Source organism: Geotrypetes seraphini, chromosome 2 (assembly GCF_902459505.1).
Source record: "Geotrypetes seraphini chromosome 2, aGeoSer1.1, whole genome shotgun sequence".
NCBI classification, from domain to species: Eukaryota; Metazoa; Chordata; class Amphibia; order Gymnophiona; family Dermophiidae; genus Geotrypetes; species Geotrypetes seraphini.
In genome coordinates, this window is record NC_047085.1 from 520,185,023 (window position 1) to 520,212,438 (window position 27,416).

Genomic DNA, 27,416 nt, shown 5'->3' on the forward strand with positions numbered 1-27,416 from the left:
ACTTTACAAATTAACATATAAAAATAAAACAAATAATGAGAAATAAGAAAATACCATTTTATTGGACTAATCCCCGTAAGCTCGGTCCCCATCCCCACAAACCACCTGATTCCATCCAACAAGCCTTGAATTGTTTTATATTGAACTTATTATATTAAAGTATAAAAGGAAACAATATTCTGTACAATTGTCAATTTATAAATCAGCGTCTTTTCTCCACTCTCTCTTTCCCATTTCACTTCAGCGTCAGCCCACTCTCTCTCCACTTTCCTTCAGCATACGTACATAAAAACAAGCAAGTAATTTCATATCATTTTCATTCTATTCATTCATAGAAATTAAAGTCTAAATAATGCCAGTCACATAACAAAACATGATTTTACAAAAATAATTCCCTGCAGAGTCAAGCCTGCAAGGATTACTAGATGTCTTTCAGCAGCTCCCCTCCCTCCCTCCCCCTTACCTTCGTGGCCAAGTCAAAATGATCTACTAACAATAAAATTTTAAAAACACAAAGCACACTATGCAGAGAAAATGTTCAATATCATTTATATTCCGTGGGTTTTCAAAGAGGTGAAGGCAGATGACTTTATGAAATGTCATGTCAGTAACAAGTATACAAAAATAGACAGATATATCCCCTCCCTTTTTAATAAACCGCGATAGTGTTTTTTAGCGCAGAGAGCTGCACTGAATGCCCCATGCTGCTCTCGCCGCTCATAGGCTCCCTGTGCTAAAAAACGCTATTGCGGTTTAGTAAAAGGGGGCCATAGTGCAAAATATAGACAACATATATAAATTCTCAAAACGGACACATTTTGATTACTAAATTGAAAATAAAATCATTTTTACTACCTTTGTTTGGTAATTTCATCAGTCTCTGGTTGCACTTTATTCTTCTAACTGTGCATCCAATATTTCTTCCCTTCTTTCAGTCTCCTGTATGCTTCCTCTCCTCCAGACCTCATTCCCTCCCCCAACTTTTTCTTTGTTTCATCCTGCCCCCTTCTTCTTCGTGCCCCATTTCTTTCTTTCACCCTGCCACCTTCTTTCTCTCTCCGTGCCCCATTTCTTTCTTTTTTTTCACCCTACCCCCTTCTTTCTTTCTCTCCCCATGCCCCTTTTCTTTCTCTGTCTCTCTCTATCCGTGCCCCATTTTTTTCTTTCACCCTTCCCCCTTCTTTCTCTGTCTTTCTCTCTCTCTCCCCATGCCCCATTTTTTTATTTATTTGTTTCACCCTACCCCCTTTCTTTCTTTCTGGTTCCCTGTCCCCCCCTTCTTTCTCCCTGCCCTCCCCCATGCCACCGCCATTGGGAAACATGCTGCTGCCATTGGCCATTGGGAACAGGCTGGCGCCAAGTTCGTCCTGCTTCTCTTCCCCGTGGGGCCAACCAACTCTCGCCGCCTGACGTCAATTCTAACGTCGGAGAGGACGTTTCGGGCCAGCCAGGCAGCGATTGGTTGGCCCAGAACGTCCTCTCCGACACTAGAATTGATGTTGGGTGGCAAGAGTTGGTGGGCCCCGCGGGGAAGAGAAGCAGGGAGGGAGAACTCGGTGCTGGCCTGTTCCCAATGACAGTGGCAGCCTTACCCTGGCGGCAGCCTATTCCCCGGTGGGTGGCCAGCTGTGCACCCCCTTGGGTCGTGCACCAGGGGCGGACCTCCCCCTCCCGTCCCCACCTTGGTACGCCACTGGGCAGGGGTACCCAAATGGCAATCGCAAAGGCAATGTGAGTCGATTGCGTTGCCTTTGCAATCTTTTTCTCCCCGCTGCTTCCCCAAGTCAGGCCTGGTGCGTACAAGTGCCGGACTTACAAAACTTCACCGCCGACGTCAATTCTGACATTGGAGAGGAAGTTCTGGACCAGCTAATCGCCTGGCTGGCCTGGAACTTCCTCCCCGACGTAGAATTGATGTTGGAGGTGAAGTCTTGTGAGCCCGGTGCTTGTATGCACCAGGCCTGGCTCAGGGAAGCAGAAGGGAGAAATTACGTTAGTGGCTTGGGGGTGGGGGTAGGGAAAGAATCGGGGAAGTGGAGAAATCAGCATGATGGCTTGGGGGGGGGGGCAGGGGGAGAGAGAAAGAAAGGCAGAAAGAAAGAAATATTGGCTTTACAGAAGAAGGAAGTGCAACCAAAGATAGGAGAAATGATTTTTTTAAATTTAGTGATCAAAATGTGTCCATTTTGAGAATTTATATCTGCTGCTATATTTTGCACTATGGCCCCCTTTTACTAAACCACAATAGTGGTTTTTAGTGCAGGGAGCCTATGAGCAGCGAGAGCAGTGCAGGGCATTCAGCACCGCTAGCACGGTTTAGTAAAAGAGGAGAAGGTATATTTGTCTATTTTTGTATAGTTGTCACTGAGGTAACGTATATTTTAAAGTCATCTGCCTTGACCTCTGATAAAAACCCCGAATATAAATGATAATTAACATTTTCTCTGTGTACAATATGCTTTGTGTGTCTTAAAATTTTATTGTTGGTAGATCATTTGGACTTGATCATTTTAAAAGTAGCTCACAAGCCAACAAAGTGTGGGCACCCCTGGTGTAGGGGTTAGAGCTATAGCCTCAGCACCCTCAGGGTGGGGTGAAGTTCAAACCCTATTGTGACCCTAGGCAAATCCCTTTTTTGTTCTTCTGAAAACATTGACCCAGCGCAACTGACATTCTGCAAATACAGAATTGGGAGAAGGGACCAAAGGGCAGAAAGAGATTTGCAGCTGGAACTTTCTCTTCAATCTCCCTGAAATAAGAGGCTGGTGACGTCACAAGGGCGAAGGCGGGGCTTCACACCCAAGACAGCCTGGTGAGAGACACACGATCTGGCGCCTACCGCTTATCCGTGCTAGGGAGAAAGAGGAGGCGTTTCAGCTTCATCTATTGCTCAGAATTTTCCTGGGGGCGGGAAGAGGAGTGGAAGGGTCCGCCCCCTAGTAGGGATAAGAGAAAGAGGAGGAGCTTCAGCCCCATTGGTCAGAATTTCCCTGGAGTTGTGACGTTATTCCCGGAGCAAGGACTTTCCGCTTTGCCTCCCCCTCTCGCCTTGGCTCCTCCCTCCCCACGCGCCCTCCTTTGGATCTCCTAGGAAGCTAGTGGCTCCGCCCCTTTGTGATGTCATCGGAAACGGAGTGGTCGTCTGCTGTTCCCCGCAGAGAAAGAGCCTCGTCCTTATAGTCTTGCAAAAGCAGAGAGCGAGATGGCCGCAGGAGGAGCCTCTGCTCAGGTAGGAGATGCCTCTCGGAGAACACCGCGGCAGACTCAGTCCCACCAGCAGACTTGCTCTCCTTGGCGGCGGGAGGGCTCATCTGGAGGAGGAAGAACACTGGGGGACGTCACGGCCGACGGCCCCGTCAAAGATTTGCAGCTGGAACTTTCAATCTTCCTGAAATAAGAGCCTGGTGACGTCAAAGGGAGAGGGCGGGGCTTCACACCGAAGGCTGAGTCTGTCTCTACTGCTTTTAGTGCTGATTGGTCAGAATGGTCCCTTGGCGGGAAGGGGAGGAGGCGGGACCCGGGTTCCCCCTAGTAGGGATAAGGGAGAAAGAGGAGGAGCTCATTGGTCAGAGTTTCCGTGGGCGGGAAAGTGTCTCTGCCTCGCGCGCTCTCATCTCCACATCGCGCCCTGGCTCCTCCCTCCCCCCCACTCGCGGCCTCCTTGAAGGGCAGCTGTGGAATTTGTCTCGAGCTGTGGAGCCCGCTTAACAAGCTCCGCCCCTTCCAAGCTGAGACAGGTGGTAGTCAGCGGCCTTCCCCTGACGCTCCGCCCCCTTTGTGATGTTGTCACAATGTGCCCAGAGGCGTCGTCTATCTTGTGACGTGCAGTTCTCTCTCCCCCACCCACGGCAAGAGACAAACCCTGAGCTGGAGAAAGAGCCCCAGAGTTGTTTCTAAGGCTGGAAAATGGCTGCAGGAGCTTCTGCTCAGGTAGGAGGTGCCCCTCCCCCACCGCCTCTGCAGAATCAACCCCCACCCCCCAAGCACACTTCCTTGCCCTGGCAGTAGGCCTCATTCTCTTCGCATCTTGGGGGTGGGGGTGGGCAGAGGACTCTGGGAAGATGAGGGAGGGGGGGAAAAATTGGGGGAGGGAGTTGGTTTCCCTGTAACAAGTAAATGATTGCAGGTAAGGGAAATAGATTGGGACTTGTAGACTGTCTTTTTGTAGTTACACAACCACACTCAAAGCGGTTTACAAATATACAGGTACTTATAAGTTTCAAGTTTATTAGGTGTCTTGATTAATCGCTTAATCAAACTTCTAAGCGATGTACACATTAAAATTTACATTTGTTAGGGGACAATACAATACATACAAATACTTAAACAAGACTAAAATTGCACTCAGTTTAACATATTCATAACATTAGGTAAGGAGGGATGAAATACAATTCATTAAAGTGAAGAAGAAACATTAAGGGAAAATACAAGAGGGTAATAAATAAAAAAGGTATAATAAAGTAAGGTGGAGTAATAAGATAATAAAATTAGATTGCAAAAGCATCTTTAAAAAGGAAAGTTTTTAAGTTACTTTTAAATTTCCCAAATTCCTTCTCCTCTCTTAAAGAAATAGGGAGGGCATTCCAAGTCTGCGGTGCAGTACATGAAAAAATAAATTGTCGTCTCGTGTTAATAATTTTCAGCGAGGGAATAGACAGTAAGTTTTGTTCGTTAGATCTTAAAATTCTCCTTGCAGAATATGGAATTAATAACTTAAATAAAAATGCGGGGGTCATATTATATAGAGTTTTAAAGATGATTATACACAGTTTATAAGTTATTCTGTGAATAACTGGAAGCCAGTGAGCATTTTTGAGAAGTGGTGTTACATGGTCAAATTTTCTGGATTTGGTTATTAGTTTAATTGATGCATTTTGTATAATTTGTAGACGTTTTATTTCATGTAAAGCAATTCCTTTAAATAGAGAATTGCAGTAGTCGATTTTAGACATCACCAAAGAGTGAATCAGTATATTAAGTGATTTGGGACATAGAAATTTAGAGATGGAGTGAATTTTACGTACCTATAAAAGGTTATATAAGGCCCAGGGTTACAAGGAATGGCCCTGGGTTTTGGTCCCACAATCTGCAGCTCTATTATTACACCACTGCACACCTGCATGATCCATCCGGGGGTGGGGGGGGAAATGGCACCCGTCCTCTCTGCCTCCCAATCCCACCATTACTATGTGCTTTCCCCATACCTCTTTAATGTTGCTGGCGCAAGCAGGGAAGGGGTTCAGGTGTGCGGCAGGATGGTGTAGGGAAGGAGCGGGTGGGGGAGGGGCACCATCGCCCTGGGCACCTCTCACCCTCACTTTGCCACTGGGTCCATCCAATCTGCCCAACAATCACATTTATTTTAATGTTGAACCAACAATCCAGTTTCCAGTGCAATAGGGATGGTATGCTGAATCTTAGGGTTGCCCATGCCTGCTAGCCAGCATTCTGCAAAAGATGTCAATCACAGCTTTTTCAGCTCCTCCTCCTCCTCCTCCCCGGTCTCCTGCCCCATTCAGTTCTTCTGCAGGTGAACATGAACAATAATAATGATACTTTAATTATAGACTGCTAAAACCGCAAAGTTCTAAGCAGTTTACAATAAGATGACCAGTACAAACTACTGGGATTTACATTGTAAAGAGGAAGGATTACAAAGCGATAGAAGGTAGTGGTCTGATCTGCTCCCTTTATTTTGTGGTGTTTTTCTTTTTTTTTTTTTTCCAGTTTGCGGTTTTTATGTGGCTGCAGGATCTGCTTAGAGAGGAGCTGATTGTAAGCCTGCAACTGGCAGGTGTATCCTTTGGGGACTTGTGCCGCCAGCCTGCTGAACATTGGTGGAGATAGGGTTCCTGGCCCAAATGACACCAGCCCTCACTCACGTTGCTCCTTTAAAGTTTGAAGGTTGGCTGTCAGACTTTCTAGAGGCATGGGAACTGATAACGTCCGACCACTGGGTCCTGGATATTGTCAGAAAGGGTTCCATGATGGAATTTATACGCTCTCTCTCTCTGACTGGTTGGTGCATTTGCTGGCAGTCTGGCCACAGAAAGCAAAAAGGGTCCAAGCAACGTTGCGGAGGTTGCTTGATATCTCAGCAATAGAACCAGTGTCTCCAGACAATTCGGGCTGTGGCAGATACTCCATCCATATACTTTGTCGTGCCAAAGACAGGCTCAGAGGAATGCAGGCCCATCCTGGATCTCAAACATGTGAACGTGGCCCTGAAAGTACCTCATTTTTGAATGGAGACCATTCAGTCCATCATCGCATCTTCCTCAGATTCCAGGGGGTGAAAAATCACTATCAGTTCTCAGCACTTCCCTTTAGGCTAGCAACAACGCCCAAAATTTTTATGAAGGTTATGGTGGTGATGGCAGGTCATCTCTGCATCTCCCTTAGCTTTCCCCACCTCCAAAATCCTAAAATCACTGTTCTTTATTTTAGTTAAAGCATTTTGGAGCTGTTTTTTTTCCCCAAAATGCTGCCATGGCAACCATCTTGGATTTCCCAATTTCTTTTTCAAAGTTCTCCAGAACCTTCAAATCACCTCGTTTGGTCTCAAAACTGTTTTGGATGGTGTCCTTGGGCTCCTTTACCCTCAATTCATGCCAGATTTGTGCTTGAGGGGCACCTGTAGAATGCCTTTGTGCCATGTGCCGCACAGCAAGTGAAGGGGGTGTTGTGGGAGTGGCCAGCTTAGATCTCTAGGCCTGAAGAACAGCTAGGGGGAGGGGTATCGATCAGGTGACGGTAAATCCCTTCCAGTGCTCTTGTACATGTTTCCCAAGATAGGTCAGATGCACCACAGGATTACAAGCCATCAGTGAAAGGTCATTTTCGTGACTCCAGATTGGCCTTGTAGACCGTGGTCTACATCTTCAGAACGGTGCAAGTCTCAGACTGCGAGTTCTTGTTAAGTTCCACTATAAGATATATCTCCCCCCCTCCCTGAGATATGTAAGACCTGTACTCTGACGATATGAATACACATTGCTCCTGATCCTTCCTTTCCATTTTCAGGGCTCAGACTGTAAAAACATCTGCCCTGCATTGGCCCTACTTCCCAGCTATCGGAGTTGCAGTCAAAATGTGCTCTGTCTTGCCACATGGGATACAGACCATAGAAGTTCATCCAGCATTGGCTACACACTACTCCACTGCTGGCAACTCCATCCTGATCCCTCTTACTATATAGAGGGCATATAGATTATAAAAGTCCGTCCGGCATCGGCTTCACTTCCTTACTAGGAGCTGCCATTTAAGCACTACTTCTGCGTGTCTTAAAGGAAGTTATAGCTCTTGATCTGTTGAGTTATATTTCGATACTATTCTCTTTCTATTTAGGGTTCTAATGTATGCAGATCTGTCCTCAAGTTTTCTGTTCCCTCTGGCGTGTCTACTCTGTTGCAAATCTTCATGTAATCTGCAAAAATACATACTTTTCTTTCTAACCCTTTTAAAATTGTCACTCACAAATTTATTAAACAGAATGGGCTTTGGTACCGATCACTGAGGCACGCCACTACTCGCCTTTCTTTCCTCTGACCAAATTTAATTTATCACCTTTCGCTGTCATCTGTCAGTCAATCAATTTCTAATCTAGGTCACCAATTTGGATCCCAACTTCAGGCCACTAAGTTTATTGATGAGCCTCCTATGAGGAACCATGTCAAAGGTTTTGCTGAAATCAAGGTAGACTACATCTAGTGCATGTCCTCTATCCAATTCTCTAGTCGCCTAGACAAAAAAAATCAGATATCTTTGGCATGATTTTCCCTTGGAGAAGCCATGTTGTCTCAGTTCTTGTAACCCATTTAATTCCAGGTAGTTCACTATTTTTCCTTCAGCAGAGCTTCCATTATTTTTCCAATAACCAAAGTGAGATTTACTTAGAGTTACCAGATTTTCCAAATGGAAAATCTGGACCACTAGACCCGCCCATTCCCACCCCATTATGCTCCAGTCCCATCCAACCCTAGCCCCACCCCTGCTGCCTGCTCTCATCGGGCAGGAGGTCATCCGTGCAAGAGCAGATGCGACACGATGTTATGTGCACATGCACGTGACATCGAGTGACATGCCCTCCTGCCTGACGGAGATTTGATGGAAGCTTTTCAAAATCTGGACAAAGTGCCAGGTTTTGAAAAGCTGTCTGGACCCCTGGACATGTCCTCAAAAGGAGAACATGTCCGGGGAAATCTGGACTAGAGAATGATACGGTGACAAAATTCATCACCGTTTCCGTCCCCGCAGATAACCGCGGGAAACCATCTTCATGTCATTCTTTAAGGAGAGAGGGAAGAATGGCCACAACCACTGACCCTCAAGCTTTGTGTTGAAGAATGCTGGGGTAGAAGGACTGAGGTTGAAATAGACACTACAAAATTACATGGGATTATTGCCCGCGGTTATCCACGGGGACTGGAACGGTGATGAATTTTGTCACTGTGTCATTCTCTAATCTGGATGTCAGGTTTACTGGTCTATAGTTTCTGACTTCTCTATTACCACTTTAGTGAAGAAGGACCGCATTTGTCTTCTCCAATCCCTTAGAACCTCTCTTGTCTCTAAGGATTTATTAAACAAATCTGTGAGAGGACCTGCAAGAACTTCTCTGAGCTCCCTCAATATCTTAAAATGAATCTCATCCGATCCCATGGCTTTGTTCACTTTTTGTTTTTCCAGTTTTTATTAATACTTTCTTCTGTGACTGGTGTGATATTTACTCCATTCCCACATATTCCTGTAGTAATAGCAGAAGTGTAGAATTATTTACACCACACCCAGAGAGACAGACACACCACATTAAGACAGGCATGTATACAGAAAAATACAGCCCACCCTATAAACAAGCCCAGAAAATTATTTTGACTTTCTGCATAATTGTATAGTTTGGCACCAAGATGTGATCTTAAGCCATTATAGAAGACCAGTATAAAGCTACTTTGGCATCAATAATAATAAAACGCTAGAGCATGCATGCGCTCTCAAAAATTTGTGAGTCCTGGCACCGTGAGGTGTGCTTCTGTGGCAACATTCTAATTGACACCTCACGGCGCTTGCAGGGGCTGGAGGCGCATGCGCGCGACTGTGCTCTCTACAAACCTCCCGGCTCCAGCAGAGTAGGCAGCACTAGTAGCAGCAAACGAGTGGTGGACAGCAGCCCCGCTCTGGCCGTTGACCCTCCACAAACCTCCCAGCTCCAGCGGCGTAGGCAGCACTAAACACGCTGCTTCGCGCCCTTCTCTGCCGAGTTCCTCTGCCGCGTCTCTGATGACATCATCGGAGACAGACGTGGCAGAGGAAATCGGCAGTAGAAGGCCGCGAAGCAGCATGTGCTGCCTACGCGGCTGGAGCCCCGAGGTTTGTCGGCGGTGGGAGGGTCAGGAGCAGGCCAGATTGAGCAGGACAACGGCAGTAAAAGAAGGGAGAGGGACCAAATGGAGCAGGGAAGAGAAGGTAAGAGAAGGGAAAGGGGGGTGGGGGAAAATGCTGCTACTGCTTCTGCACAGGAAAGGGGGGCATAGGAGGGAAATGTTGTTGCTGCTGCATAGGAAAGTGGGATGGAAATGCTGCTGCACAGGGAAATGGGGAAAAATGACAGACTGACAGCGGGAGGGAGGGAGACAGAAAGAAAGAAAGACACAGGGGCAGAGAGAGGGACAGAAAGACAGAGAGAGTCAGCGGGAGAGGAAAAGGGGGCTGCTTTGGGGAGAGGGGTGTGCTGGGGGGAGACAGCTTTGCTCTGGGGGGGAAGACAGAAGAGGGCCATGGAGAGACATTTGGGGGGGAGGTGAGTGCTGGGGGCAGACAGCTTTGCTTGGGGGGGGAGGGTGAGACAGAAGGATACAGACAGTGGCCAAGGAGAGAGAGATAAAGACAGACAGACACATCTATTCTAGCACTCGTTAATGTAACGGGCTTAAAGACTAGTGCTGAAATAAAGGCATGATAACTTCAATTGCTGATGTAAGTTGGTGTTTCTAAGATGCTCAACTGATTGTATTCTATAAGATGTACAGGTCACTTGGCGACACATCCACGCTCCATCCATATGTTCGCCTCCCCTTACAGTTGCACCCTAAGCAACTTATGTGCCCCAGTTATTCAATAAAGCCTGCTGGTGATGCTGGAGGCTCTGAGTGTGTTTCTGGTTTGTGTTTCAGATGCAGGTGACGTTTGAGGACATCGCTGTCTCTTTCTCCCAGGAGGAGTGGGAGTATTTAGATGAAGAACAGAAGGAGCTTTACAGGGAAGTTATGAAGGAGAATTATGAGATTCTGATCTCCCTAGGTAAGAATTGCTTTAACTGCATCTAAAATATTAAACTAATATGAGACATTTTTCTGTACTTCGTTTACTCCAGAAACTTCCAAGTGTGACCAGGATCTCTCTTTACTAACCTCTAACTTAAGCTGACACACAGTGTGAGGACCCATAAGACGATCTTGTGAGTCCTACAAATTTTCTCCCTTTGAATTCAGGTGTGGATCATTTTTCTGTTTGTTGAAGCAGAGCTAAAATCCAGGGTCAGAGTCTGCCCGCAGAAGATTACATTGTACCTGGAAGCAGGCTTAAACCAGTGAAAAGTCATGTGCTGTGGTCATTGATCTCTGCTCAGTTTATGGAATTTTCTGACTCTGGATGCCTCCAAAAGCTGCTGAATTGTCTCCAGCATCACCATGTGATAAGAGAAATACAAGAAAACCTTCTGTTTCTATATATTAGAGAGGGAAGAACATCAGGTTAGGCCCTTAAATTGTGCCCCCTCTCCTTCACCACCACACGATCAGTCTTGGTTTCTACTCTTTTCGACCTTTATCTTGGAATGAAACTTCTGTATGCTGATAATTTGGCTCCTGCATTACAGCATCTGTTTAGAGAATTTACAGTATTGTCTAGAGAAAAACATTGAGACTTGATTCTTTGGTCACCTGTGATAAGGCCAAAATATCTGACCCTTCTCCTGAAATTGGCTGGCATTGAACCAGGTCATTCCTCTTTCCTTCTGTTTCCATGCATTGTTCTCCGTACTGTGAGGAGTAGGGGATTTGGCCTAACCATACTGCTAAGACACCAAACATGACTACTAATTAGCACTCCACGTTCTCGGAGAATAAGAAGTTTCAAGAAAAGTTTAATGTGTAAATCACAACATTGTAGGAGCTATAAAGAAGGCAACTTCTGGTTTTACTGTAGGCAAACAGCTAACTTGGCTGCAAAGCATATTTCTTAGACTGGTATCGGCATAAAGGAAAATAGATTCCTATATAAGCCCAAAGTCAGGATTAAAAATAAGTGAATTGCAGAACTTCCCTTCAGAAGTTATGGGGATAGCTGGGAGTACAAGGCTCAGTTGTATTCAAGGAGCAATTTTTAGAGCAGTTAAATCAAAGTAGAGGCAAAAATGAAAAGCTCGGCTGAGGAAAGCTAAATGGAGAGCAATTGAAGTAAAGCCTCCATTCACCAGTCAAGTAAGCCCAGATCCAGGAGATGAGACATGACTGCTGGGGAGAAGACCTGTTTATTCTTCAGAATGTCTTGGTGGAAAACTTGTTTCTTCAAGGTCAGCATACATGTTTATGATCAAAGAACAATGTCTATTTCACAGTAGCATTCTAATCTAATCTAAACTTCCATTTGTGAGTCGCACAAACCTATACAAGCTCAAGGTGACAGATCAAAGAGGAAGTGGGAAAGTAGTAGGGGAGGCAAAGGGAAGGGCCTAGAAGTAGGGGGTGCTATACAGAAGCTGAAACAGTCAATTGTCAAAGAGGTGGGTCTTTAAGTTTTTCCTGCATGTGGTGTAGTTTGTCTCTTTCCTGATTGCTTCTGGGAGGTCATTCCAGGTTTTTACACCCAGATAAGGTAGCATAGAGTGGAAAATTTGCTTGTAGTGGAGGTATTTTGTGGATGGCAGGTTTAGTTGGATCCTGTTAAGGATTCTTTTTCGTGTCGACCAAGCAGTTGAGAATAGTTGGATGAGAGGGGCTGCTGAGTTTCCATGTAGGATACATGAAGTTTTGAAAATTATTCGGGATGATATGGGGAGCCAGTGTAGTTGCTTGATGAAGGTTGTGATTAAATCATATTTCTTTAATTTGTAGATTAGTCTAATGGCTGTGTTTTGGATGAGCTGCAGTTTGTGGATAAGAGTGGTGTTGATGCCAGGTAGGCAGAGTTACAATACTCCAGTTGAGGTAAAATTACCACAAAATGATGAGGACGATAACAGGCATCTCTGAGACCTGGTGGAAGGAGGACAGTCACTGGGGCATAGTGTTATCAGGGTACAAATTATTTTGCAGTGATAAGAGTGGATTAAATTGGAGAAGGGAGGGATTGTGCGATATCTTAAAGAGGGGATTGAGTCAAACAAAATAAACATTCTGCATGAAACAGAAAGCAGCGTGAAATCCTTATGGATAGAAATTCCATGTTTGAAGGTAAGGAGTATACTGGTAAGGCTATACTACCGTCCCCCAGGGCAGAACAAACAGTAGAATATAGAATTGTTTACAGAAATTAGGTAAACTGGGAAATTAGGCAACAGTGAGTTCAATAACCGCAATATTGACAAATTGTAGAACAGGGAGCGGTAGGGAGGTAAAATTCCTAGATTTAATAAATGACTGCTTCTTGGAGCAAGTGGTCCAGGAACAAAAGAGGGGGAGCTATTTTAAATCTAGTCCTTAGTGGTATGCAGGGCATAGTAATGTAATGTAATGTAATTTATTTCTTATATACCGCTACATCCGTTAGGTTCTAAGCGGTTTACAGAAAATATACATTAAGATTAGAAATAAGAAAGGTACTTGAAAAATTCCCTTACTGTCCCGAAGGCTCACAATCTAACTAAAGTACCTGGAGGGTAATAGAGAAGTGAAAAGTAGAGTTAGAGGAAAAATAAAAATAAAATAAACATTTTAACAAGACAGCATTGATCTAAATACTTTGGAAGGTAGAAGAGAGGAGAGAAAGGAATAGAAGCAGAAGGGGGAGCTGTTGAACAGTAGAATTCTGGAGAAATTTAAATGATAGAAATAGAACAAAACAAAGACAAAAGGCAAAACAATAGATAAGATTAAAGATAAATCATAAGCTGGAAAGAAAAATAAAATAAAACTTTGTCTTCAATCCACGGTTTCAGCGTCAGTGATGAAGTGGAGCAAGTAAGTTTAGAAGGAGAGATTGACGTTTCCAGAAAGGGCTTCTTCAGGGAAGAGACTTGGCAGACAGTCCCAGGATGCCTATGTCTCCTCCCCTGCGATGTTCTCCCATCCATGCATTCCCTCCCAGACACACTGCCCGTGCCCCAGCCGCTCCAAGGAGGCTGCCCCAGATGAGGCCCACGGTGAATGCAGGATTCTCTCCTCTGCGGGAAAGCCGCCCGGAGCCGACAGTCGATCTTCTTAGCGGATTGCATGGGGGGAAGAGTTCACACTCTTGGTAGGATCGGGTCTGTGTGCTCTCGGTGGTTGTGGCTGGTCTCGTTGCTGCTTAGGTGTAAAAGCAGTTGATCTCCACTGCTGCTGATATTTAAAAGCAGGCAGATTGATCTCTCCAATGGACTGCAGGGGGAGGAGTTCACATTCCTGGCAGGATCGGGTCTGTGGGCTCTTGGTGGTTGCGGTAGGTCTCGCTGCTGCTTGTATGTAAAAGCAGTTGTTTTTCTACTGCTGCTGATATTTAAAGCAGGTAGATTGATCTCTTAAACGGGATATAGGGGGAGGAGCTCACATGCCTGGTTGGATCGGGGCAAGGGCTCCTATTATAGGCTGCTTAGGTGTAAAAGCAGTTGATCTCCTACTTCTGATAATATTTAAAAGCAAGCATATTGATTTTTCCAACGGAATGCTGGGGGAAGAGCTTACTTGTTTGGCTGGATCAGGGCAAAGCGCTCTCGGTAGTGGAGGCTGGTCCTGTTGCTGCTTAGGTGTAAAAAACAGTTGATCTTCCTAGTGGACTGCAGGGGGAGGTGGAGCTCACACTCTTGGTTGGATTCCCGCAGCCAAGATGCATCATCTTACATTTTTTGGCATTAAAGTTTAGTTGCCAAGTACTGGACCATTGTTCAAGAAAAAGTAGGTCTTGTTCCATACTGTTTTGCGCGGATGCGCTGTTGGGTTTAGTTGCCCTATCCACAACGTTGCACAGTTTAGCATCGTCGGCAAATAATGCAATTTTGCCTTGAAGTCCTTGAGTCAGGTCCCTTACAAAGATATTAAACAGCATTGGGCCCAAGACCGGGTAGAAATAATCGCATTCGAGGGAGACATCAGTATACAGAGCAGTAACCAAGATCCAATCTCTAATATGCCGCAAAAGACAAGTCTGATTATAGAGCACAATATTCGGCACCCCAAAGCCTCCCCGGTCCCACGAGCCCACCATCAACTGCCACCGCATTTTAGGCTTCCTACCCCCCCCCCCAACAGAACTTTGAGAGCAAAGAATTAAAAGTCTGAACGTCCCTGCTCAAGACAGAAAGGAAGCGTCTGCAGAACGTACAACCATTTAGGGAACAGTACCATTCGAAAAAGATGCACCTTCCCCATCAAGGAAAGCGGCAAATTACGCCAAGAAGCCAAGACCGAGCCCATAGAAGACAAGAGATGTGTTACATTCAGCCGGTAAAGCTCCTGCACATCCATAGAGAGCAGCCTCGTCATAGAAGCCAACTCCTCAGACTTAGTCAAATTCAGCGTGAAACCTGAAAAATCCCCAAATTCCCAAACGCTCTCCAGGAGAGTAGACAAAGAACGATGCGGATCAGTCAGGAAGACCAGGAGATCATCAGCAAACGTCGCCACCTTAAAATGAGTAGCACCCTGATGAAGGCCACAGATGTTCGCATTAGATTGCAGCTCCCAAATCATACTTTTTTTTTTTTAATGCAAAAGAAGGTAGAGAAAGCCTTACAGAGAAATGACCAGCTCCAGCCTATAAAACATGGAACCCTCCTGAGAATGTAAGTGAGATCTCAGTGGGTGAATGATGTGACTTCAAAATAATTAGTCCAAATCCAAGTCCAATTAGCAAAAATATAAATGGTTTATTAAGTAATTAAAATATAAAGGAAGGGGAACTGTCAAAACATAAAAAACAATATCAATGAAGCTTCCAAAACAGTATTTTTATTGTCCATGCCTGATTTAAAGTCCTAACCTTTGCAGCTGACACTTTTAGCTTCTTTAACCATTTTCCTCATTTTACCATAGTCACGCTTTTGAAAATGAAATGCTGCCTACAGTAGATTTCCTTAGTGACTTCACTCGAGATATCAGCCCAAATCTGATCAAATTCCCAGACAAGCCCCCAAAATGTCAGGTTTGTTAGTGGCCCCCACAATATTAGATGGTAGGGGTTAAGTGAGAGGCGCCCTGACAAACGCCCGGTCCCAGGTTCAGTTCCCTCACTGAAGACTCACCAGGAAGTAGAATCAAAGAGGCACAGCCAGAGGTGATTGCATAAAGAATATATTAATAGAAATAGTCTTACAGAAAAGCAATATTCTGAAGTATTACAACAATTAAGCATTACAATTAAGTAGAGAGCAAAGCAGTTTCCCTGTCTTACAGAGTCCAGAAAGAAGTGTGAAGTTCCATGGAAAGGCAGAGAGAGAGAAAAAGGGGATGGGGTGATGCTTCGTGTTCCATAGATAAAGAGAAAGATAGACAGAGAAAGAGAGAGCTCAAGAGATAGAAGAGAGGACCAGAGTGCCAAGAGATAAATAGATAGATTGATAGATATTTGTAGGCTTTTATAGTTTGGAATCTTATTCTGAATATAGAAACTATTGTATGTCCCAGTATCTTTCTGTTTAGAATTTGTAAACTGTTTGAAACAATGGTTAATTTAATTGCTAAGGAGGATATGATATTTGCAGGCATGCTAGATGGGATTAGTCTCTGGCTTCTTTGTCCCATTCAAGCTGCCTATCTTCTTGATGTGCACCTGGACCCATTGTCCTAAGCACCCTCTTAATCAGACATTAACACCTTTTAGCTAGTCATGATTCAATCAGGGCTACTTGAAACATATCAGGGATACTTAAAACCGTCTCCCTGCTCTCAGGGTCTATCTGCATTCCCATGCCAGAGTCAGATTGATATAATTTCCCATAGGCCTTCGCTGACATAAGTAATGCCAACTGAAAATGCTGAATTGTAGCGATAGCTATGCTGACAGTTATAACCACTGTTTCCCAGCGGACTCAACACCATTACCTCTAGTACTAAATGGAGAAAACTTAACAAAAACTGAAGTAGAAAGGGACTTGGGAGTAATCATCCGTGAAGACATGAAGGCTGCAAATCAGGTGGAGAAAGCCTCAACAAAGGCTAGGCAAATGCTTGGCTGCATCAGAAGAAGCTTTATCAGCCGAAAACCCGAAGTTATAATGCCGTTATACAGATCCATGGTGAGACCGCACCTGGAGTACTGTGTCCAGTTTTGGAGGCCACATTACCAAAAGGATGTGAAGAGAATTGAGTCAGTTCAGAGAATGGCCACAAGGATGGTCTCGGGACTTAAAGATCATTCATATGAAGACCGTCTGAACAGTCTGCACTTATACTTGCTCGAGGAGCACAGAGAAAGGGGGGACATGATAGAAACTTTCAAGTACATAACGGGCCGCATCGAGGAGGAGGAGGAGGAAATCTTCACTCTTACGGGTCCCACGGTGACAAGAGGACATCCGCTAAAACTTAGGGGAGGAAGTTTTCATGGGGATACCAGGAAATACTTCTTTACCGAGAGGGTGATTAATAGATGGAATGGTCTTCCACGTCAGGTAGTCGAGGCTAGTAGCACGCTCGACTTCAAGAGACGATAGGACAAACATGTGGGGTTGCTACAGAGGTATGATAGGGGATAGTTTCTCGAGGGTGGAAGAGATCATGATTGGGCAGACTTGTTGGGCTGTCGGCCCTTTTCTGCCGTCATATTCTATGTTTCTTGCTTATGCTCATTGCCAATTGCTGCACTATGTGAGATCGCTCCCTAGGGATTCCCTCTCTTTGGCCTTTGGGCTGCGGTTTCAAGCTTTTTTGTAGGGGGGGAGGATCCAGACCCGCAGATCTCGGTCTCCCTTTTCCATCAGCAGCTTGGTGACCTGGGGCTTCCTTGTGATTTTTCCTCTGTATTGGAGGCTTGGCAAAGGGATTTGAGGAGGGAGCTTGGGGCGGATTTGTTGCTCCTTGTTCTCCGGGTCCCGACCTTGGTATATAATACGGAGCTGTGTGAGAGCTATTACAGGTCGGGGGGGTACGGGTCTGTGGGGGGTTGGGTCTCTTTGTAACCCGAGAGGGTTATCTGTTCCCTGTGGTTGTGGGTTGTTGTTTTCTTTACCAATAAAAAAAAAAGATTTCAAACAAAAAAAAAACGTAGAAGAGGTTTTTAACTGGCATCTAGAAATCACATGCAAAGGGGACATTTTAAGCTCTAATGATAATTTATTTTGAGCTACATGGGAGTTCCTGTCATCCCTGGATGTTACAGAGGCATATCTTCACATTCCAATTTTTCGGACTACAGGAAGTGTCTGAGGTTCCATGTCCTGGAGCAACATTTTCAGTTTACGGCAATGCCCTTTGGGTTGGCGACAGCACCCAGACCTTCACCAAAGTGATGGTGGTAGCCCAACTTTGCACCCTGGGTGTCCTGGTTCACCCATATCTGGATGACTGCTTGATCAGATCTCCCTTGCAGACCGAGGGGGCGTCAAACTATACTTCAAGTAGTACAGTTAGTAGCTGCAGTGCCTGGGTTGGGTGATCAACTTCAGGAAGAGTTACCTTGAGCTAATGCAGGATTTGGAATACCTGGGAGTTCAATTTCACACGGGACAGAAAACAGTGTTCCTGTCTGTCCTGTTAGGAGAAGTTTTGACAGGTTATCAGGGACCTTCTGACCACTCCGGTCCCAACGGCATGGCGGTACCTCAAGGTTCTGGGGACCATGGTGGCAACAATCGATGTGGTTCCTTGGGCAAGAGCCTGTCTGCATTGACTGCAGGATGCTTTCTTTTCATGCTGGAGTCCTCTGCGGGACCCATTACTGCATCCCTGCCCTCGATGACTGTGGCACAGAACAGTCTTGCATGGTGGTTGCGACCCCTTTCACTCTCCAGGGGTCTTCCTCCTCCGGATCTTGGATTGGGTGATTCTGGCTACAGATGCAAGTCTCAAAGGCTGGGGGCAGTGTGTGTGACCGTTCCTGTTCAGAGCCAGTGGATGCCCTCAGAGCACAAGTGGTCGATCAATCACCTGGAGCTTCGAGCAATTAGGCTGCCTCTTCTCTACTTCCATTTGCATTGTCGAGTCATCCGTGTCTTCTCAGACAATGCCGCAGCGGTGGCTTATGTCAGGCTGCAGGGTGGCACAAGGATTCTCTCCCTGAGCGTGGAAGCTCAGCTTCTCTTCTGGTGGGCAAAGAGACACCTTGTGACATTGTCAGCATCGCATGGAGCAGAAGTGGACAAAGTTCAAGCAGATTTTCTCAGTCATCAGACTCTGAATCCCAGAGAGTGGTCTCTGTTTCAAAGAGCGTTCAATTGCACAGTAGATCTGTGAGGGGCAACTGCGACCTACAAGACAGCAGTTCGTTTCTTCAGTCTGTGTCGCAAGGCCAGCAGCATCAGACTGGACACACTGGCTCAGCCCTGGTCTCCTATCTTTCTTCGCTCTGTGGCCCATAATAGGGCATCTGTTGAATACAATAGCGGTCCATGGAGGTCCGGTGATCCTAGTTGCACTCGATTAGCCGAGACAGCTGTTGTATGTCGACTTGGTTCGGCTTCAGCAGGATTGGGGGCTCCGGCTTCCTTGTTATTCTTGCCTCCTCGCGCAGAGTCTGATTGCGATGCAGGTTTCAGGACCTTTGGTCATATGGCATGACTCTTGAGCGTGTGGCCTTGACTAGCTGAGGCTATTCTTTGGCTGTGATTGCCTCATTGCTTCACAGCAAAAGAAAGTCCACACTGGTGGCCTATGCAAAGGCTTGGAGGTGTTATCAGGTCTGGTGCACCCTGTGACAGGTAAATCCATCTGTTCCATCGATTCCTCGTGTCTTGGTGTTTCTGCAGGATGGCTTAAAGAAAGGGCTAGTGGTAGCTTCACTCCAGCTACAAATTATCGGTCTTTTGTGTATGGGCCCTCCTTGTCTGAGAGGCTTATTAGCAGCTCATCTGGATGTGGCTCGTTTCCTACGGGTCGCTCTGTGACTTAGGCCTCCGTTGCACCTTCCCTGTCTGACTTGGAATCTTAATCTGGTTCTCTGCTCTCTGGCTTATCTGTCTGGAGCGGGTGTCCCTTACAGAGTTCATGATCAAGATGGTCTTCCTGTTGGCTATTACCTCAGCCTGTAGAGTTTTGGAGCTTCAGGCTCTCTCCAGCCGGGATCTTTTTCTGCGTATTATGTATTCCGGTGTGATGCTGCACACTGTCCGCCTAGAACTCGCTGGGTATGGCGGTATATAAGAATAAAGTTATTATTATTATTATTATTATTCCTTTCTTCTGAAAATGTTTTGCTCTTTCTATGTGATTCAGGGAGCACAGCTGCCTGGTTTTGCTTTCTCTGGTGCGATGGAGCAGGACCAGGTGTTGTAGTCCTTGGATGTGCGCAGGATCTTATTGCAGTATCTGGGAGTCACCAATGAGTTTCACCTCTCTGACCACTTGTTTGTTCTGGCAGGTCCTGCTCGCAAGGTAGGCTAGCCTCTAAGGCCACTATTTCCAGATATATCTATATGGCCATTTCTGCGGCTTATGTAGTGCAGGCTCATTCTTCCAGAGGTGTTTCGTCCTGGGCAGAGTCGTCAGCTGTTTCTCTGGACAAGATTTGCAGGGCCACTACCTGGTCTTTGCATACATTCATCAAGTTTTACAGGATTGATGTGGCGGCCAAGCAGGATGCTGCTTTTGGTGTCTCTGTTTTGGCAGTGGGCTCATCAGTCCCACCCTGACTTTTCAGGACTGGTCCCGGAATAAAGTGGGATTGTACAAGAACAAAAGATTTATGTTCTTGCCTTTGCTAATCTTCTTTCTTGTAAATCCACACTTTATTCCTGGAACCCGCCCTATATCTTGCTGATTCACCGATAGTTTGCCTTTCCAAGGACTGGTTAGCTGGATTTCTATTTTCTGACCAGCCTTTATAAGAATGCCATCTGAATGCGTTTAGCACTTAGTTTGAGGAGGAGGGTGCACTGAAGAGAGCTGGACAATCAGCGAGTTACAAAATGCAAATAGTGAAAGTTCAACATATTAACACCAGAAATAGACAGAGGAAAAATATTAATATAGTGTGGCTTCTGTTTAGGAGAGAAATCTGTCAAACAGTACAGTTTTAATTACTCTCCTTAAAGGCGCCGTAGGTCAGCCTGGCTCCATTGTGTAGTTTCCCAGCCAAGATTGCTGTTTGCTTGCTTGAAACATGAAAGACCTGTTCAAAAAGAACTTATATTTATAACCGGTGATCTTTGGGTATGCAAATATGTTACAGTTTCTGGTTGACCGTGTGGGGCTGTGTAGCACGAAATGAGGTAGAAGAATTAATTTCATAACCTAATTTAAAAAAAAGAGATGTTTGAAGACAAATTTGTGGAATTTTCTTAACATCAGAAATCCCTTGTAGTGGTGTGAACTGAGAAAATTGTGTTTCTTGATCGTTAGTAGTGCTCCATAGTTACTAATACACAATTACCGTCTTTTGTTTCTATCCCAACAGATACTAAGGCAATGCAGGAGACAAAGAGGGAGGAGAATGAAGAAAAATGGCTTCTAGAACACATCCCAAGACAACCAGGAAATGTCAGTGAGAATATTTCCCAGAGGAATGAGTGTAGAAACACAAGGAATTATGAACAGGAATCTGAGAAGAAGCAGAAAGACCCTGCAAGAAGCTCCCTGGATGAAGTCACTGAGGGTGAGAAAAGTGACAGGGAACTCACAAATATCCCTGAGCTCCAGAGACACCCGAAAGAAGAGAGACCCTTAAGAAATAAAAGCAGTGACCGATTGACACGTCAGCTCCACCGGGGAGAGAAGAAAGGGAAGAAATCCATTCTGCACTACACCTGTGGAAAAAGTCTCGGTAAAATATATCATTTATTATTGCCCACGAGAATCCCACCCAGGGTGAGACCCTTTTCACATTGTCAGTGTAGAAAAAGGTAAACCTGAAATTCAGCAGAGAACACGTGCTGAAGTGAAACCTTTTACATGTAGTGAATATATCAAAGCATTAATTTCTAGAGATGGGCAGCACAAAAATTTTGGTTTTTAATTTCTTGTTTTTAGTTCTTCATTTTCGTTTCAGGGGAATACTTAAATTGATTTAATGTAGATTTTATATACTGCTAAATCACCACTCTGGTTTTGTAGCGGTTTATAAACAATCAAATCGATTTATAATATAATTAGGTACTTTGTACTTCCCTCTCTGTCCCAAATAGACTCACAATCTAACTATCTAATCTAAGAAAGCTATTTACCGTATTTTTTGCTCAATAAGACACACTTTTTTCCCACCCAAAAGTGAGTGGAAATGTTGGTGCGTCTTATGCAGCGAAGATACAAATTTTTATCATCCCCCGTACCATTTTAAAACACCCCCTCCTCCGTCATACCTTTTTCTTTTTAAATAATCTTTATTCATTTTAAAATAATTTCAATAAGTGAAGAACAATAAATAAAACATTTACACTATAGACATCACTTAAAATTTACAAGATTCTTACAGATCAAAAACCCCCCACCCAAACTATTCTTATCATTCAAGTATCTATAAATTTATCATAATTCCGTAATTCACTACATATTTAAACATAAAACCTTTTTAATATGACCCCCTACCTCAGTCGTACTTTTTAAAATGCCTCCCGTCGTACCTTTTAAAATGCCCCCCGTCGTTCCTTTTAAATTGCTCCTTATAGCCTGGTGGTCTAGCGGTGTATCAGCCGGCAGGAGCAAACTTTCCGCGATCCTGCCTGGGCCCACGCTGCGTTCTGAACGCTGACTCATGAGAACTGATGGCAGCCATTCAGAAAGCGGCGTGGGCCCAGGCAGGAGTGTGGAAAGCTTGTTCCTGCTGGCCAATACACTGCTAGACCACCAGGCTATAAGGGGCATTTTAAAAGTTACGACGGAGGTGTATTGTATTTCTTTCTGGTTGTTTATAGTTGGGTTACTATCACCCACATCTACCTGCAATCACAGTCGCTCCGACTGTGTGGACAATGTTCACTTATGACTTTTATAGCTTGTTTTTTTTTTTGGGGGGGGGTGATGAAGAGGGTTACTGTTAATGGGTATTTGGGGTTAGATCGGGTGGGGGACAGGTGTTGTGCTGTTCCATAAAAATGTATTTGATGGCTATAGTTCTGGACTATTGGCACTTTGGAGGTATTTGGTTTGTTGCCTATGATGCCTGTTCTTTTTGCTGTTTTTTTTCTATTGTACTTGGTTGTCATCTATAAAAATTGTTTGAACATAAAAGATACAATGAGGGGAGGCGACATTTTTAAAAGTACGACGGGGGTGTGGTGGTATTTTAAAAAGGTACGGGTGATTGAAAATAGTACTGGGGGGGTGTAAAAAAATTGTTAGTCGGCTGGGACGGATCCCTCCTTGTCTCGGCCTACCACTAGACCACCAGAGGGTGATGGGATAGGGTACAGAGCCTGGCAAGGAGTGAGGGGGCTGGGTGCAGAGACTGGTATATTTTGTTAAATATATTAGTACGCCATTTGGCTCAGAATATTTTTTTTCTTGTATCTTCCTCTAAATCTAGGGTGCATCTTATGGTCAGGTGCATCTTATGGAGCAATAAATACAGTACTTATATGACAGAGATATATAAAAAGAAGGAAAAGAGAGAAGAAAATACTTCAGGGAAAACTTCAAAACATCAGTATCAAAGAACCCCAGAAAGATCTGAAAAATTAAAAAAAAAAAATAATAAGTTATTCACCACCCTTAGTCTCAATCAAATAAGCCCTGAAATGTAGCCATCCTGGAAGATTTCTCCCGAATGTAGAGAGATGGTCTGTCCTCTCAAGCCAAGAAAGTAATCCTATTTCTGATGGTGCTCCAAAGGGTCACACATGTGCAAAGAGGAGATGCTATTACTGGCATACCAAATACACCAAGGGGCAGATTCTGTATAGGACACCGGTCTCAATAGCTGCCTAAGAAGAGGCTGAGAATTACGAACTGGTGTCCTATACAGAATTGCGTCTGCCCTAACGGACAGACTCCTAACCCCGTCTATCCGCCCCAATTTAACCAGCGCTCATGTCACAGGCGCCGGTTAGAGAATTGTATTGGCATCAGCTGATCGTGGCAAGGAAATCCCCCTGCCATGATCACCTGAGCGGCTGCGGCAGGGAACTCTTCCCCCCACCACCACCATGAAGTCCCCTTGCAGGAGGGGCGTACACTCCCTCACACTGGAAACATCACCTCCCCTGGGAACTTTCAAGACCCCCTCTCCAACTGGTGATTCCCCCACCCATACTTCTTTGTAGAAAGTCCGGCCAGAGGTATGCCTATACCCTCTGGCCTGCCTGCCCGCCTCACCAAAATGGTGGGCCTTCCCCTTTCTGGTGCATTCTAGGTTGCACTGGGGAGGGGCCTAAGGCTCTAATTGACCAGATACCTAAGGTCTGGAAGGGGAGTATCGCTGGTTGGAGGGGGGAGGTTTCTGGTCCAGCCAAAGGGAGTAGGCATTCCTCCTGCTGGAGAAATTCTCAGGGATGGGGGTGGTTTGGGAATTCTGGCACAATCAGCTCAGCGGCTGTGTCTATTTGAAATGTAGGAAGATGCCTAGGGCTGCTTAAGCTCGCCCAAGGCCACTTCCGGGCGCAATCACGCCGATGCCAAGCCTTGGATGAGCTTAAGTGTCCTGACGCATCTCCCTCAACCATGACAAACGCCTACAATGTAGGTGGCCTGCCTCAGGGTTTTTGTTTTTAGAAAACGTGCATCCCGATTTGTTAGACCAGTGTTCTTCAACCTTTTTACACCTGTGGACCGGCAGAAATAAAAGAATTATTTTGTGGACCGACAAACTACTAAGACTGAAATAAAAAAAAACCATTTTCGCCCCGTCTCCGCAAGCTTGGTCCCCGCAAACCATCTGATCCCATTCGCACAAGCTTCAGTTATGATTTTATATTGAACGTATTTTATTAAAGTATAAAAAGAAACAATATTCTGTACAATTGCCATTTTATAAATACAAATATACAGAGCAAGGACCAACAAAACCCCTGTCTCTCCTCCCCTTCACACATATCCCCTCTACTATCAAGAAAACTGAACAAGCCAAATTATTACAGAATGCTACACAGAAATATCATGCTAACAGAATATTGTAGTTACACATGACAGGAATAGTGTTAGGGGAGTGCCCCCTGGTCAGAGAGAGTCCTAAGCCAGCTGGAAGCTAAAGAAGCACTGCCTGTGCTTTGCAGTCCCCAGTTATGTCTCTGAAATGATATATATTTCAAATCTGATATATTCTAATGACAAAATAGAAATAAAATTATTTTTTTTTTCTACCTTTTGTTGTCTCTGGTTTTTGCTTTCATTTTCTTTCCACTCTTTTCCTTCTAGCGTCTGCCCTGTCTCTTCAATCCAGCTTTTGCCCATTCCATCCACTGTCTGCCCCTTCCAGAAACTATCTGTCTCCCCCTGCCATCTCTCCTCTAGACCCCCCCCCTTTGGTCTGGCATCTTTCTCCTTTCATCTCTCTTTCCCTCCCCCCCTGTAGTTTTTAGCATCTCTCTCTTCTCATTTCCTCCGCTCAGATCTGATATCTCTGTCTCCTTCCCCGTTCTGTGGCATCTCTCTCTATTCCCTTTCTTTTTCTTCTCTGGTCTTCCTTCTTTATTTTCTGCTTCTGTCTAAATTAAATTCTTTCTTACTATGCAGTCCTCAGTTTCCCTCTTTTCACTGTGTCTACCCACAGCATGCTACCCTTTTCCTTCACCCCTCCACTATCTCACTAACTCTATCTTCTTCCCCCATCTAGCATATGTCCTTTTTCTGTATCCCTCCTTCCATCCAGTATGTGTTCTTTCTCCACTTCCATTCAGCATTTGCTCTCCCTTCTCCTCACTGCCATCATCTGCCCTCTTCTCTCTCCCCCTTCTCCCCACTTCCATCATCTCCCCTTCTTTCAATCTCTCCATCCACCACAGGCCCATCTCTCTCCCTTCCTCTCACCTTGCAAACTGCCTGGGTGGAAACAGGAAGCTGCATCAGAGGGGAAGCTTTGGGCTGAGCACCATGTTGCCGATCTGAAGTGCTGTTGATGTCGGGGGGAGAAGGAGGCCCGTTGCTGAACTTGAGTGCCATTGCGGGGGGAGGCCCATTGCCAATCTTGAATTGCATCGCCGGGGGGGGGGGGAGCAATGGCAATCATTGCCGTTGCAGCCCAGATGCTGATGGCCCCAATCCAATCTCGCCGGCCCTGCGCGGACCGACACTAGTCCGGCGGTTGAAGAACACTGTGTTAGACAACTGTAGGACACCTACCGCTGCCTATAGTCAGGTCGCCATTTATAGAATCTGCCCCTAAATGTAGTTTTTCTGCTTGCTTTTGTTTAATGACATGGGATATGTCCTTGGCTTTTCCCATGTCATTGCCATCATATTTTAAGTAGGAGGAGAGGCTGCCTGTGTGGCTTAAACCACACTGAGATTCCCTGGCACTTAACCAGGCAGGACTGCTGATTATGTTTGTGCGATTCGTCAAGTACAGTGGTACCTCGGTTTACGAGTGCACCAGTTTGCGAATGTTTTGCAAGACAAGCAAAACATTCACAAACTTGGTGCCTCGTAAACAGAGCTTGCCTTGCTGTACGAGCACCTCCCCCCCCCGCGATCCAGCATCCCCCCCGCTCACGTTGCCCCCCTCCACCATGATCCTACTTCCCCCCCCCCCATCCCGAGCAGTCAATGACACTCTTTTCCCGACTTGGTACCAGTGCCGGTGCCCGAAGATCCTCCCTCTTCTGGCGTGGCCTGGGCTGGGCGGTGCGTCGGAGATCCTCCTTCTTCTGGGCTGGGCTGGACTGGCTTTGAGCATTTGCGCATGCTCAAAGCCTTCTGGTCTCGCTCTCAATCTCGGAGAGAGCGAGACCAGAAGGCTTTGAGCATGCGCAAATGCTCAAAGCCAGTCTAGCCCAGCCCAGACCAGAAGAAGGAGGATCTCTGACGCACCGCCCAGGCTGCGCCAGAAGAGGGAGGATCTTCGGGCACCGGCACTGGTGCCAAGTCGGGTAAAGGGTGTCTGACTGCTCGGGAGGGGGGAAAGTAGGATCGCGGTGGAGGGGGGGCAACGCGAGCGGGGGGGATGCCGGTTCGCAGGGGGGGGGAAGCTGGATCACGGGGAGGGGTTTGGAACAGCGTCGGATTCCTCAAGGTGGGGAGAATGGAGCAGCGCCGGTAGCCTCGTGGGGGAGGGAGGAGGTGGAACCAATCAAAGCAGGTTCCCTTACTTCCTATGGGGAAACTTGCTTTGATATACAAGCAATTTGGTTTACGAGCATGCTTCTGGAACGAATTATGCTCGTAAACCAATGTTCCACTGTATAATGAATAAACAATTTTGAACCAGCCAAGTTTAGGCAATTTGCAAATTAAAAAATATATACAGAAAGTTAGAAAAGAACTTCATAAATTACATAATAGAAAAGGTTCTGGAAACGTCAATCGCTCCTCCTAAACTTACTTGCACCACTTCATCACTGACGCTGAAACCGTGGATTGAAGACAAAGTTTTATTTTATTTTTCTTTCCAGCTTATGATTTATCTTTAATCTTATCTATTGTTTTGCCTTTTGTCTTTGTTTTGTTCTATTTCTATCATTTAAATTTCTCCAGAATTCTACTGTTCAATGGCTCCCCCTTCTGCTTCTATTCCTTTCTCTCCTCTCTTCTACCTTCCAAAGTATTTAGATCAATGCTGTCTTGTTAAAATGTTTATTTTATTTTTATTTTTCCTCTAACTCTACTTTTCACTTCTCTATTACCCTCCAGGTACTTTAGTTAGATTGTGAGCCTTCGGGACAGTAAGGGAATTTTTCAAGTACCTTTCTTATTTCTAATCTTAATGTATATTTTCTGTAAACCGCTTAGAACCTAACGGATGTAGCGGTATATAAGAAATAAATTACATTACATTACATTACTAAAGAATGACACTGTGATTGTTGCCCACGGCTAGCCTGCCAAAACGGGGACAAAAAAAACTCTGGTCGGTACGGGGACAAGGCTATTCACTGCCCCGTGGAGCAGTTAATTGAGGGAACGCGCACAAAATACTTAAAATCCAATCGTGCGGTCTGAGCATCTCCCTCCCTCCCTTACCTTTGCTGGCAATTTTTCTCTTAACAA

At 45.3% G+C, this 27,416-nt stretch overlaps 1 protein-coding gene across 3 annotated transcripts in view; it reads left to right on the top strand.

Moving 5' to 3' along the window:
• The window catches only part of LOC117354674 (zinc finger protein 845-like), a 210,921-nt gene that overhangs the window by 62,897 nt on the left and 120,608 nt on the right, over positions 1 to 27,416 (top strand). Inside the window, exons 1-3 of one of the 3 annotated variants that reach the window (XM_033932529.1) lie at positions 2,990 to 3,229; positions 10,170 to 10,296; positions 20,740 to 21,105. In XM_033932529.1, the coding sequence (XP_033788420.1) occupies positions 3,203 to 3,229; positions 10,170 to 10,296; positions 20,740 to 21,105 (520 nt within the window). In that variant the 5' untranslated portion in view covers positions 2,990 to 3,202. Of the gene's footprint in view, positions 1 to 2,989; positions 3,230 to 3,271; positions 3,931 to 10,169; positions 10,297 to 20,739; positions 21,106 to 27,416 lie in introns of those variants that run through there. The other 2 variants (XM_033932526.1, XM_033932527.1) reach the window with 2 other exon arrangements.